Source organism: Hydra vulgaris, chromosome 12, assembly GCF_038396675.1.
Source record: "Hydra vulgaris chromosome 12, alternate assembly HydraT2T_AEP".
Classification (NCBI taxonomy): Eukaryota; Metazoa; Cnidaria; class Hydrozoa; order Anthoathecata; family Hydridae; genus Hydra; species Hydra vulgaris.
This window is the reverse complement of record NC_088931.1, coordinates 31032492-31047553: the sequence shown is the minus strand read 5'-3', so window position 1 is coordinate 31047553 and position 15062 is coordinate 31032492. Positions and strand designations below refer to the sequence as shown.

At 27.0% G+C, this 15062-nt stretch overlaps 1 protein-coding gene across 1 annotated transcript; it reads right to left on the bottom strand.

Annotated features, from left to right (window-relative positions):
* Positions 1 to 3691: 3691 nt before the first annotated feature.
* Positions 3692 to 11359, bottom strand: LOC101234786 (putative ankyrin repeat protein RF_0381). Its single transcript, XM_065812899.1, has 9 exons — positions 10878 to 11359; positions 10661 to 10759; positions 10418 to 10516; positions 10181 to 10279; positions 9990 to 10064; positions 8651 to 8663; positions 6663 to 7847; positions 6325 to 6578; positions 3692 to 4190 (listed from the first exon to the last, which is right to left on the bottom strand). The coding sequence occupies exons 1-9, from the start codon at positions 11043 to 11045 to the stop codon at positions 4140 to 4142; spliced, it is 2043 nt and encodes a 680-aa protein (XP_065668971.1). The 5' UTR covers positions 11046 to 11359; the 3' UTR covers positions 3692 to 4139.
* Positions 11360 to 15062: the final 3703 nt, after the last annotated feature.

Below are 15062 nucleotides of genomic sequence, written 5' to 3'. Positions count from 1 at the left end.
CTATTCATAACTTACACATACAACATATCTAGCTTACTTACATAAGGTAAGCCATACGACTTACCTGTAAATTGCATGGTCTACCTTTATTAACGCTTTACCCTCATTAAGACCTAATATCAGGTTTTAAAGTTGTCTAAAGTTCAGCCACATAATCTAAATCTTTTTTGTCAGTCTTTTTTGTTTAGTTTAAAACATGTTTAGTTATAGTTTTAAAGATATATTTTAAATAAAACGATTAAAAAATACATTTGAAAAAATAGGAAAATCTATTTTATTGTGAAAAATTGCAGGTAGTCAAATTAAGCTGAAGGTATTGAATAATTGGGGCAATTTTTTTTGAATAAGCAAGTGATGGGATAGATGGGAGCAAAATAATATTAAAAAAAAATTGATCGAAAAACGGATTAAGATCGACATTTTTTTGATCGAAACATTTTTTTTGGATTAATTCGAAGAGAGAAAAAAAATCAAAATTCATTTAGAAGGAGTATCGAAAATGCCTATACGAAATAATATCGAAACTTGAATTTATGAATAGTATCGAAAAACAAGCACAGAGGTAGAAAATGCGAAGAGTGTTGCTACACCGACTGACAAATAGGTAGAACATACGAGGAGTGCTGATACATCGACTTAAAGTTTGGTTTGGGCAGGCAGTCTATCAATTAAAATTCAAAAAATCTTTTTGGGCTCTATTTCGATATTATTACGAAAAGTCCCTTTTTGAACTTGAGCTATTTCATCCTTATTCTGCTTTCCATATTTTACATACATTTCTTTGTTTACCATTTCGGTTTTATTCTCTATTTCAATTCTATTCCAGAAAGTCTCCTTTCGAGCTTATTCAATTTGGCTGTTTTCAATACTGTTACTACTACCCAATTTTTTTCCTTTTTATTGGTTATGCTTCTAGGTTAATTGACAAGACTGTTAGGTCTTCTTGGGGAACCTAAAACTTTTAAAATCAAAAGTTAAAATAAGTTAAACAAAATGAATTAATGGGTATTTTTAAAATATTACATAATGCTATCAAACCGAAAAAAGATGAAAACGATTAGGGGTCTTTCAAAAAGTGCGTGCGCAAGTAGGGGTAGAGGGTTACCCAAAAACGTACAGATACGATACACGTAAGCGGTTTGAGTATCTCTTGTTTTCCATGTCTCCTTAAAATTAAAATAATTTAATCTGAAAATTAAGAGTAATATAATGCCAAGCACGATAAAGAAAAGCAACATTAGCAGATGCTAGCTTTGCAACGGCTTGTATATGAGAGGTCAGTAATGAATAATAATCCAAGAAGACGTCATTACTATCAACTATATTGAGATATTTTGCAGTGAATAACTGAGTTTTGTTGTTGTTAAATTCACAAGCTTCTGCAAGATACACCATGTGAAGTAAACTTATGGAGAAAAAACTTTATCGAAAGCTTTAGATTTGTCAAAAGCAATCTTTAAAATAACTCTTGCCCCGTCGCCCCTATCTAATGCTCGATAGGATCTTTCAGTCACAGCAGTTAGCAAATCAGCCGTAGAACAAGAAAATTAAAATTCGTATTTATTTTTAGATAGTAAGTTATTTGACTCAAGTTGGTATGTCAGAAATTTGTTAATTAAAGGCGGGCGTCTATTTATAGCACCCTCCTCCCTCCTTAAGTAAGTCCGTAAAAAATGAGTCATGTTTTACGCATAAAATTTATGGAAAACTATACTCTTACCATGAACCCAGCAATAAATTTTTATTAAAAGCAATACCCTAACCAAAACCTGAGCCTACAAGCTGTAGAAGAGTTTAATTGAGAACTTCAGCAACAAAAACTGGAGTGACTTGAATGTCTAACAACGGGTTAATCTGTTTAACTGGAATGGCAGGATTCAAGTATCGAATTGAAAAATAAGTTATATAAATATCTGCCTTATTCTTGTATTAAGTAATAAGATCAAACCTATGAATTAAAAATGGAATGTTTGATTTACCTTTGTTAATAAAACTGTTGAAAATTTTGTATAAGTCTCAAGAGCCTAACTTCTGAGATAAGATTGAAAGACAAAGGAAAAATTAAAAATAATTTTACTACTCTAATTTACTTGAGATGAACAAGCATAGTTGTAAACGCACAAGAGAAATTCTTAGAGAACGTACTGGCAGGCAGAAAATAAAACCGTGCTCACTGCCCAAAACTATAAGAATTAATGATGAATTTTCTTCTGATCCAACTGTAATAAGTAATGAATTAAATAGATTTTTTGTTTCTGTTGGCCCTGGTCTAGCTAATAAAATTCTTCTTGTGACTAATAAAATAGATAAGTATGATTTTCCGATTGCTGAAAATCTTCATAAGATGTTAAGACTTCGGTCTTAACATCTTATGAAGATTTTCAGCAATCTTTTAAAATGCTTAAGTGTAATAAATTAGTTGATCATGATAAAATAATGTTGTCATCGACTATTATGAACCCCTAAAAGATGTACTATTTAAAGTTTTACATTGTTCAATAAAACAGGGCGTTTTTCCTGATTTTCTAAAAAAAGCTAAAGCGACACCAATTTTTAAAGCTGGCGATGCAACCAATGTTTTTAATTATCATCCAATTTCTGTTTTGTCTAAAATTTTAGAGAGAATTTCATTTAACGTAATTTATGATCACCTTTCTTCAAATAATATACTGCATGTTAATCAATACGGATTTAAAAAAATAACTCAACAGAGCATGCAATAATCCAAACTACTCGCAATATTTCTGAATCTTTTGAAAATTCTCAACTCACGTTGGGAGTTTTCATAGATTTATCAAAAGCATTTGATACAATTGATCATAAAATTCTCCTAAAAAACTTGAATATTATGGAATTAAAGGAAATTTTTTACTGTTACTTTAAAAGCTGTTTATTTGTTTATAGTAATTTAACTGACTCATCCGATCTATTAAATATAACCTTTGGTGTTCCCCAGGTTTCTATACTTAAACCCCTTCTGTTTCTTATTTACATCAATGATTTACATAAAGCTTCGAACTTGATCGCTGTCACGTTTGCAGATCACACTAACCTCTTTTTATCTGATAACAACATTATAGCATTATTTCAAAATATGAATAATTTCCTTCAGACTTTTGCGATTTGTTTCGGACATTATTAGCGATAATTCTTTCAAGACATTGATGTTTGGAACACAAATAATCACATTTGGGTAATAATAAATAAAATTCGTAGCGTTAAACGTAAAAATCAGATGATACGAAATAAAACAACAAATAGATGATACGAAATAAAGCAACAAATCATTATAATCTTTCTTAAAATAAAAAATTCAAAAGTAATATAATTCAAAAATTTATATTATTATAATATTCTTTGATCTTTTGTTGTCGTATACCCTACAAATAGATAAAGGAGATAAAGCGCATATTAATTGAGTACGCCAAGCAAAATTGAAATGCAGCATTCACGTATATGAGTAAGTGCTTATCCCGACAATCAATATTTTTTTAAATAACTGATCGCGTAACACTTTGATAAAAGTCAACCTACATTAATTTCGGTATCAACTTATGATTTTCCTACATGTCCGTTATCATCAAAATGCACATATTTATTTATATGTACGAAAAAATTAAATCATTATTTTATAAAGACTTATTAATAAATACCTAATTAAATAAGTTAGTAAAACTCAAAATATGAAGTATTTTCAAAACGTAGTATTTATAATATGAAAAATAATACAAACACGTATTTCAATTATTTACTTTTATTAAATAACAGTATTCTATCGATTTTTTATACAAAACATAAAAAAATAAATATTATAAAATCTGAGTAGAAAAATATTTACTTCTGAGAAAAAAAATTCGAACAAAAGTCAATAAAAAATTTAAAAAATTTAATTAAAAAATATAATTAAAAAATTGCTAAAAGTTTGACTTCTATTTTTATACCATACCGTCGTAACACTTGGCGTTGTAACTTTTGCTTCGTAACTTTGACGACGTAACACTTGACTAACACGCACGTCTAAATCATTTACAGTCAAATTAAATTAGCATCACAAAATCATTTCATTGCCATTTTGCAGATAGTTTTCATTTAGCACTGATTTACGCAAAGTAGTATCGTTTTAAAAAAGCATTTTTAATTTAATTTGAAGGAAATATACTTTCTGTAGATGTCTCTTTTGAAACAGAGGACTAAAAAAAATTTAAAAAAATATAAAGAAAAAAACTCACTAATCGAACAGTATTAAAAAATAACAACTGTATTAAACAACAACGAATAATTATCAATATAACAAAACCAAAACACAAAAAGCATATATAATTGTAAAATGGACTAGTTATGATGTACATACGTTTGGTACAGATATCTACGGGGTACTACGGGGTAAAGATTAACTGCGGGGTAAAATTTAGAGCTTTAAAGCGTGTACACGAAATAAATGTAAAAGTAGAAAAACAACTAAAAAAAAGTACTCCTCAATTTTTATTTCGAACCAAGTAATAATTTTAATACAATAATTTAAGATCAAACATTAAAAAAAAATTAATTATTCCTGTGGGAATCTAATAAAATTTCGAGCTTTTGCTTTAGTGGTACCCATAAGCTTGCACACAGAATAAGAATTAAAACTATTTAATGCTTTTTTAAATGATATTTTAATATCTTTAATGTTTCTGCAAAGCTTTTTTGTTTTTTTCATTTTTCTTTTAATAATAGCCCAGTACTTTTCAATAACTCTCAATTCTGGCCAGTTTGGAGGATTTTCTATTTTAGGCACAAATTTCACATTATTCTTTTTATACCATTCCATAGCTAGTTTACAATAATGAATTGAAGCTAAATCAGGCCAGAACACAGATCTGTTATTGTGTGATTTAATGAGAGTTAAAAGACGTTTTTGTAAACATTCTTTAACATATATTTGACCAGAAGGTGTGGGCTGAGAAATATAAGGTGCTGATTTTTTGCTACAACTGCAAATAACTCGCCAAATCAAATTTTTTTTAACGAACTTGTGTTTTGTGTATTTAAATTTCTATTTTTCCTCTATATTTGGCAATATAATAAACACCACCAGGAATTCGTTGATGATCGTACTTGATATAAGTTTCATCGTCTTCAATAATACAGAAATTTTTAGAAATAAAATTGTCATACAACTTTCTGCCGCGGGTTCTTGCACTTTTTTGTTGATTTTCAGAACGGTTGGACACTTTTTGTGCTTTGAAAGAATGAAAACATGTTTGTTTATAACTTTTGCAACAAAACTATGAGAAAATCCATATGTTTTTGCGCGTTCCCTTATTGAAAGGCTTGGGTTATTCTTAAAACTGTTAACCAGTTTTCTAACTAGTTTTATATCTTTAAAACCTTCTTTTCTTCCACCACCAGATTTGCGTTTGATCGATTTTGTTTGAGAAAAACGTTGAATAACACGACTAACGGTGCAGTAACGACAACATGCTCCAATAGAAGAAAAAAAATGGAGCAAATATGAGATTAAAATTATGTCTAAAAAATATAGAATCACAAACTTCTGCCATTGTTAATGAAAATATTTATTTTACAATTTAACAAAATGCCTGGAAATGCTTTTCTATCTACTCTCTACTTGTAAAGTAATTTGAAGTAAAAATAATTGAACTTAAAATAATGATCTGTTTTTTTTTTAAAATTTTTTTTCTTTCTCAAAAGTGAAGAAGATTCCCCTCTTTTTCTCTACCTCTTGACCCAGTAATAATACTAAATATGACAAGCGAGACAAAAAAGCGTTTGTACATGACCCGATTGAAGATAAAATAATTGCTCAATAGTTGTCTATTTAGAAATAAATCAAAGTCAAATGATCATTAAAATTTAAGATAATGAACTTATACCATTTTTTGTTGTTGTTTGCCTTGTTTGACAAGGTTGGTGCTTCAGAGTTAAAATAAAGAAAAACTTTACAGTGGCTTAAATCAGTATGCTTTAACATACCAACTGCATTTAAAACAGTTTAAAACAAACTGACAGAGAGGAAAAACACAAAAGCCTTTACCATATATATATTAAGAAAAAAATTGATAATAAATATTACAACTATACTAAATATTTCAATTATTTAAAGTGTTTTTACTCAAGACATTTTATGATAATATGGTTACTACCACATAATACTGAATACAAAACAATGAGATTTTAGTGAGACATTTACCCAAGTACTCCTACTTGTTAAAAGTAAGTACTCCAAGACATTGGATTTTTAAGTTATGTCTATAGCCACTTTTAATAATTGCATTGATAAATAAAAAAATAAAAAATTTACAACATAAAAAATAGTCATACTTTGTACACTGATGGTGAAGAGGTCTGGTGTAAAAAATCTGCAGAATAAACAGAGGGCATAAAAATAGATTGACCAGAATAAGGAAAAAGAGACAATTGATTAACTATTGAGTTGTTTACAGGAACGTAAATTGGACGCACGTGATTTTGCAATGATAAATCCAATGATTGAATAGGCGGAAGTATTGGATGGCAACACTGCTTGATGTAAGGCTGAAGACACAAACCATTTGAAAAAAATACAGGAGTCGGACCTAAAAAAACCCAAAATAAGTTAGGTTTCAGAATATTGTATAAAAGAACATTTGAAATTTAAAAACCAAACAAATTACAATTACTTTGCGTAACAATGTTCTTTTGATCTAAAATATTATTTGATAATTGATATGTTCCATGCTGACCAGAAAATAAACCAGAATGATGTATGGGAACAATGTTTGTAGAATGCGAATGAAGCAGTAAGGGGGCTGACTGATTAGATATCACTTGTTGCAATTGAATATTCGAAGAGCAAGCAGGATAATATGAGATCATTGAAGGTACTTTTTCCTTTTCATTTCCAGCAAACAGCTGAAAACTCCCTTCAAGGGTACTTTTATTTTCCAGTGTACAATTAGGAAAGTCAAATCCAACATTACCCATCGTATTTATTCTAGGTGCTCCCATTGGAGTTCCTATAGGATATTGTGAAAAACCATGTGATCGAAAATGCAATGGAGTAGAGTTATGACTTATTTGAGGAAGTGAATCAACTGCAGATGGTAAGTGTGAGCATGGAAAAACTAAAGAAGATGGTGTATTACTTTCGTTACCAACAGCTATGAGTTGAAGTCCATCTTCAACATTACTAGGTAAAATGGGTATTGTTCCCATTGGTGTATCTATGCCAACAAACCCCATTCCTGATTCTGATACAGACTGACGAGCATACAGTTTAACACCACTATCAATTATTTGGGATAGCAGACTGAAAGGAATATTTATAGGAACAGTAGGCTCTTGCAAAAAATTAGAGGTCAACACTGTTGAAGGTTGAACTGTTGGAATTATGCTTGGAGGGCACATGTTTGTTTGAGTATTGTAATTGTTTAATGAATGACTAACAGCTTGTGCTAAAGATGCCGTGAATGCTTGAGAAGCTGGACAACAAATATTATTATTGCCAATGATATTTGATGTATTGTTTAGTGAAATTGGCTGATTGCTTAAAGTAGAACTTACATTTAATGGAATTGCTTGGATATTTGGAGGAAGCATACTTAATGCTTGTGAAGTGATAACTGGAATTCCACTGTGCAGAACATTTGGATTAAAACTGTCTTTAGATAATGCAGCAATTTCAGATGGCATTTTAAGAGGAATATGAATATTTGATGCAGGCAAATAAATGGAATGAGCAACTTTATCCGTCTGGAGCTGAGAACTACTTTCAATCAACTTTGATATGTGAGTAGAATGTGTACTTGTTACATTACCACAACTAAAAGTGGAGGCAAAATCGTCTAATCTTTGGTATGATGATGCTAAAAAAAAATAAAAACATTTTTTTTTTGTAAAAGCTTAAATGATGTATCGTGTATAAATTAAATTCTTTTAGATTGTTCTAATATATTTTGTATAATTGAAGCGTTAGAATGCCTATTTAAATTCAAATAAAAGGCACCAACAAAAAATAGTTTTTGCCATAAATAAAATTCTTTATATCTAGATGCCAACTGCTCTAATTAGCCAGCCATTATTTTTATTTTCCAAGTTAAGATAATAACATCTATCATTTTTGAGGAACTAAAATAGTAACCTTTTGGATTATTAAACTCAAATCCTGGAATTTTGTTTATGATTTTTATTTAAATTTATCATTATCAAGATTTACGCAAAAAAAACTTTTTAAAAACTTAAAGCGAAAGTAAAATTAATCATTTGGATTGTTTCATTTACGATTATGATAGCTAAACAAAGCCTTATCTAGATCACTCAAAGCCTTATCTAGATCACTCAAAGCCTTATCTAGATCACTCAAAGCCTTATCTAGATCACTCAAAGCCTTATCTAGATCACTCAAAGCCTTATCTAGATCACTCAAAGCCTTATCTAGATCACTCAAAGCCTTATCTAGATCACTCAAAGCCTTATCTAGATCACTCAAAGGCTTATCCAGATCACTCAAAGCCTTATCTAGATCACTCAAAGCCTTATCTAGATCATTCAAAGCCTTATCTAGATCACTCAAAGTATATTAGAAAGTCAAACAATATTACAAGTAATTTAAATATTTATCTACTTTCAAAAATGAAAGTTTAATAACAAAAAAAAAAAAAAAACATACCATTAATGTTCATCTAAAAAAGAAACATAAGTTTTTAAAAAATAAAAAAAACAACCAATATTAAAAAAAGAATAAAATTACAATGAACGCGCAAAACCAGATAGTTATCTATTTAAGTTTAGGTATTTTAAGTTAGGTGGTTTATCATAATCTGATGTTAAATCTGGATATAATTTTAAACCAAACCTTTTGAAATATTAAAATTTGTTTGCATTCTGTTGCTTTTTTCAGAAGTGAATCTAGTAGTCTAGTCTGCAAAATTATTCTTTGTTTGCATGGATGTTTATATATATATATATATATATATATATATATATATATATATATATATATATATATACATATATATATATATATATATATATATATATATATATATATATATATATATATATATATATATATATATAAACATCCATTACACACACACACACATACACACACACTTATATTAATTAAAGTATAAATCAAATTAGCACAAATCTCAATAACTATTGAAACACAAAATGCAATCAAAAAATTTAAAAAACTTTGTGAAATATTAATTAAAATCAGAAAATTATACAAAGAAGCAAACTCAAGAAAACTAAAGAATCACTGTATGATGCAATTTGTTTATGAAGTTGTACCTAGTATAGTTTTAAAAACTCACTAGATACAACTTCATAAACATGGCAATATTTCTAAACCATCTAACAGACCAGATATAGGGATCTTCAAAAAATTTTGTGATTAGTTAACAATTAACAGAGAACATTTTAAAAAAGTTTTTCCAATATTTTCTAAAACACTGAAAAGCTTTTTTCAACAACACTTAAATAAAAAGCTTCTTTCAACAAAAAAGGTAGCAGAAAATATAAAAGCTCAACAATGTTGAGCAATATTTTTTATATTTTCACCAACATTCATCATAATTTTCTGTTAAACCTTTATTTAAGGCTATTTGGGCTCGATAAATATTTCTGAACGGAAACTTTTAAAGAAAATCTGAATGGAAAATGTATGTATGTATGTACTTAATTTTATCAAAATAAAATAAAAAACATTCCAGTCTATTAAATTGCATTTTTGTGGTTTTTTAAAAAACAATAAAATTTAATTAATTTTCTCAGTTAAATTTAATGGTTTAACATAAAGTGTAATTGATTTTGTAATTTTTAAAGATTGAAAGTTGTTAAGGCTAGAGCCTAAATATATAATAAATGTATTATTACTAAATATATTATAAATATATTATTTTTCAAATGCCTTATTTGCCTAATATTTATTTGACTTCATATTTGCTTATTCGACATCATATTTGCTTATTATTTTATTTGATATTTATGAAAAAAATTACCTCCTTAACGCAGAGCAAGTCAGCAATTGACAAAAATGATTTTTCTTTGGCTATTTGAAATGCAGTTTTTCCAAACTAAACATTAAAATAGAAACTTTTTAATAATAATTTGATCCTTCTTCATTATTTCCATTTTAATTTGACTTCATCCTTATCAAAAATTAGAACTAAAATTTGAAAAGTTTAATTACTTTATTTTGCAGAGAAGTCTTTGCACCCATCTTGAGAAGTAGTAAACAAATTTCATAATTATTTGCTTCAACTGCCCAATGCAATGGAGTCATTTTTAACTAAAATGTAATTTTTCAAAAATGTCTAAATTTTAAAATTAGGATTTACAATATTTCAAAAAATAAAATCTTTTAAACCCTTATGTAAGTTTATAACATGCAGATTAATTTTAAAACAATTTACAATGTCACACATACCATATCCAAAGAATTTATATTAGCGCCATTATCTACAAGTAACTTGACTATTTCAAAATGACCATGCTGACATGCAAAATGTAAAGGAGCTTTATCGACCTATTCATAAAATATCTGTTACAATTCTATTGCATGAAAGCTTGAGCTCAATTCTATTGCATGCATTCATGAGTTCAATTATAAAATTAAATACATAATCAAAATTTAAAGAACATTCAAAACTGAAAAAATAATTAAATAAACCTTATTACGCCCATCTCTACTTATTCCAGATTTAATAAGAATTTCAACAACTGAAGTGTGACCATATATAGAGGCAAGATGTAATGGTGTTGTTCCTAACTAAACATAACATAACATAACATTGTTCCTAACTAAACATAAGAAAAAAAATTCATCTTTTACTTTAAATATTACAACGAATTTAAATTTTAAATAAAAAATTAAATTCTATATTTACCCAATCATTAGTAAGTGGTGCTCCATTACTCATCAAACTACTAACACGACTTATATCTCCTAGTCTGGAAGCTTCCAGTAATTCTTTACCAAGATCATTATTTTCAAGTGTAGTTTCAGATGTTTGATGATCACTTTCCGAAAAACATGGACTATCAGATGAGCTCATAACAAGAAGTGCAACACAACCATCACATGTCTGGAGAAATAATGTCAACACCCAATTTCATTTCAATTGTCTGATGATGAATAGAGTATATAGTGGTAATTATCTGCAAAGAGTCAGATAAAAGTTTTTTCAATGATAAAGTAAGTCTAATAAATAACTAATGGATAATAGAAATTTGTTTTTTCACAACAACAATAGGGCAAGTCCATGTGAAAACATCCAGGGGATGCAACCTCAAGTGATTTGGCTGATTTTTGCACTACTTAAAGATTTTAATAAATTATGAACATCCTTAAAACTTCATCATCTATTTCTGACCATTTTCAAAGATAACTACTTTAACTTTACCTTGAGCCAACAAAAATCTGCCATTTAAAAAAATGGTTTTGGCCTTTGTTTCTGTTCTGTATGCAATGGAGCTGAAAATATGAACACTTAATTATTTTGGGGAACTTAATTTTTTTAATTTAGTTACAGTTATCACAAAGAATTGGATTATGGTCTTTCCTAAAGAGAAATAAAAAAATATTGTCAAATGTACTTAAATTCATTACTTACAAAACATAAATTTCATATTTATCAAACTAAGACAAATAAGACAAGCAATCAAAAAAACATTTGAAAGTCAAGAAACAAAAATAATATATAAATTAAAAGGTTTTCAAATTCTACAAATTACAATTTATTAGTTATATAAATATAACCATTCACTTCAATATTACATATTCACCTTGATGTTGTTAGAACATTGATTAATAAAATTAAATTACACAATGGTACCCAACAGATGTCATCTCTTGGTGGCCAATAATAAAGTTTTAAGATAGACTATGAGGGTAAACAAACTTATTTTAGATATTATTTGTAGTGATATCTCTATAACCATGCCTACCCACCAAAAAGAATTATACTTACATCATTCAAATTTGGTACAACTACAACAGATACTGCTGCTATTGACAGTATAAATCTGTCTGCATATTGATGCTCACTTATTCTTCTAAAACTAATTTTAAAAGTTTTTCCGAATTGTTCCTTTTGTTATTATCTTGCTGTTTCTTTGGTAATCTTATTAAATGTCATTGTGTTTATATTGGTGATACTAAAGCATACCACCAACTGTCAATATTAGGTTTTCCAATGGTCTTTATAAACTTACTCTTGCTGTTGATCTCTTAACGATACCACCTATACCATCATAAGGGGAATTTCAATGACTGGTAATATATATTTAGACAATATTGTTGTTTAGTCAACAACAACTAAAGCAACAGTTTGGTCTGTTTCAGTTAAATTGCTATCAAGCTACCACCTTTTTTTTTGCTTTGATTTTTTATAATTCCTGTTTTATAAGTAATAAATTTAAGTAAATTTGACCATGTCTTTTTTCTGCTTTTGAAACTCTCTAACTTTTGTAACAACTCTTACTAAACTTTTGAGAATAACATCTAAAAAAAATCTAGATGCATCTGCATTTTTGTAAATAAACTTACCCCCAATAAAATTGTGATAAAGGTTTAAATTTTAGGTACTATGTTCACTTTTTAATGTTTTCAGCTGTTGTATTGGATTTCTTGTCCCAAAATATTTAAGTGTATACATTTTTAGCTTTCCATTGCATACAGACCAAAAACAAAGGCCAAAACCATTTTTTAAAATGGCAGATTTTTGTTGCTTCAAAGCAAAGTTAAAGTAGTTACATCTTTAAAACTGGATAAAATTAAATGATGAAATTTTGGGGATGTTCATAACTTATTTGAGTGGTGTTGGGGATCTTCATAACTTATTTGAATGGTGAAAATTAGCAAAACCTATGAGTGGTGTAAAATCTGAAATTTAAGGTTGCATGTCCTGGATGTTTTCACATGAAATTTCAAATTTAAACTGAAACAAACTGTTTCAGTTAAATTGCTATCAAGCTACCACCTTTTTTTTTGCTTTGATTTTTTATAATTCCTGTTTTATAAGTAATAAATTTAAAAATAAAGTAAAATCTGAAACTTAAGGTTGCATGTCCTGGATGTTTTCACATGAAATTACAAATTTATGCTAAAAAATTCAAAATTTAATTATTGAATTAAAAGGAGACATAAAATTATAAATATATAGTAGAGCAACCTGACATGTAAAACTCATTGCTTCACCTTAAAAGAGAATCAGTCCCCCAAGTTAATTACAAGGTACCTTTTTTTTTTTCTCTTTATGTTACATTAGAAAATTTTATTTGGAACAAAAATGCTCTGTTTTAGACAAATTAATATTAAAAGGTAACAATATAAAAATATAACATATATATATATATATACATATATACATATATATATATATATATATATATATATATATATATATATATATATACATATATATATATACATATATATATATACATATATATATATATATATATATATATATATATATATATATATATATATATATATATATATATATATATATATATATATAGATCTATAGTTTGTTGTCTTTGGGAAGAGCGGAAGGAAAAAAGTGATTCTTACGCCAACACATACGTCACTTTTAATTACTTTTGACTTTCGTCCAACATTTGCGTGTTGGACAAAAGTAAAAACCATTATTTAATTACAAATAAATCGTTTTTTAAAAAAACCACACAAAAATGCAAATTTAATTGACCAGAATGTTTTAAAAACATTCTGAATGTTTTTAACAATATCAACAATGTTTTTATTTTTATTTTTTTTAATAAAATGTTTTTATTTTTAATTTTTTTAATAAAATGTTTTTATTTTTATTTTTTTTTACTGTAAATCATGCGCGGAGTGTTGCTACATCGACTATCTTATAGCCTGACTCGCAAGGGAGTGCTGCTACATCGACTGACAAATAGCCTGACCCGCAAGGGAGTGCTGCTATATCTACTATCTTTTAGCCTGACCCGCAAGGGAGTGTTGCTACATCCACTGAGGGTTCGGATGGGGCAGGCAGTCTATCAATTAATACAAAAAAATAATTCCGGTCTTGCATTTTAATTTTTACTTTTTGTCAACAAAATATGGAAAAAACTTTCGGACAACATCTAAGGGTTGTATATATATATATATATATATATATATATATATATATATATATATATATATAAACATACTTGTGCATATATACAATTGGGTGTATTTATATAAATACTTACAACATGGAATAATTAAGAAAATCTTTTTTTTTTAATATTGTCAAACATATTTTCCTCGGACTCAAATATTTTAGAAAACTAATGCATTTGATCAGTAAAATATTGAAAACAATAAAAATAAACAACATGATGATAATAATAGAATAAAGTTCGTAATAACAAATATACGTAAAATATAAATATATAAAAAGTAAAAAAAAAGAGTGTCTGATTTTATATGCAAAAGATGATTTTATAAGTTACAACTAAAATAACAAAATATAAGACTTCCCAGAAAATAATAAATATGTTTACTTTGCATAACTAGTACATAAAAGTTGAAATAAATTATAGCTACAACATAACTGTTTGTATCTTTGTGATATTTATATATATATATATAAATATATATATATATATAAATATATATATATATATATATATATATATATATATATATATATATATATATATATATATATATATATATATATACACACACACATATATATATACATATATATATATATATATACACACACATATATATATACATATATATATATATATATATATATATATATATATATATATATATATATTATATATATATATATATATATATATATATATATATATACATATTCAGCTCAAGTTTTTTATCTTATTAAACAATTTTAATGAAATTAACTAAAAACTTGTAATAATCAAATATTGAAGGTAAATTAAAAAAATATATATATAAATTTAAATTATATAAATAGTAAAATAAAATACCAAAAAATGTAAAAAATAGTTATTTAAAAAAAAAAACTATGCAAATATTAGTTATGTAAAAAAATAACTAAAAAATAGTAGTTCAAAAA

What these genes read in the sequence shown, in the direction of transcription:
- LOC101234786 (XM_065812899.1), bottom strand. Translation starts at nt 11,045, where the DNA reads ATGAGCTCATCTGATAGTCCATGTTTTTCGGAAAGTGATCATCAAACA. An exon ending in CACCACTTACTAATGATTGG is followed by an intron (nt 10,760 to 10,877) that starts GTAAATATAGAA and finishes TGTTATGTTTAG; the next exon opens with TTAGGAACAACACCATTACA. An exon ending in ATATAAATTCTTTGGATATG is followed by an intron (nt 10,280 to 10,417) that starts GTATGTGTGACA and finishes ATTACATTTTAG; the next exon opens with TTAAAAATGACTCCATTGCA.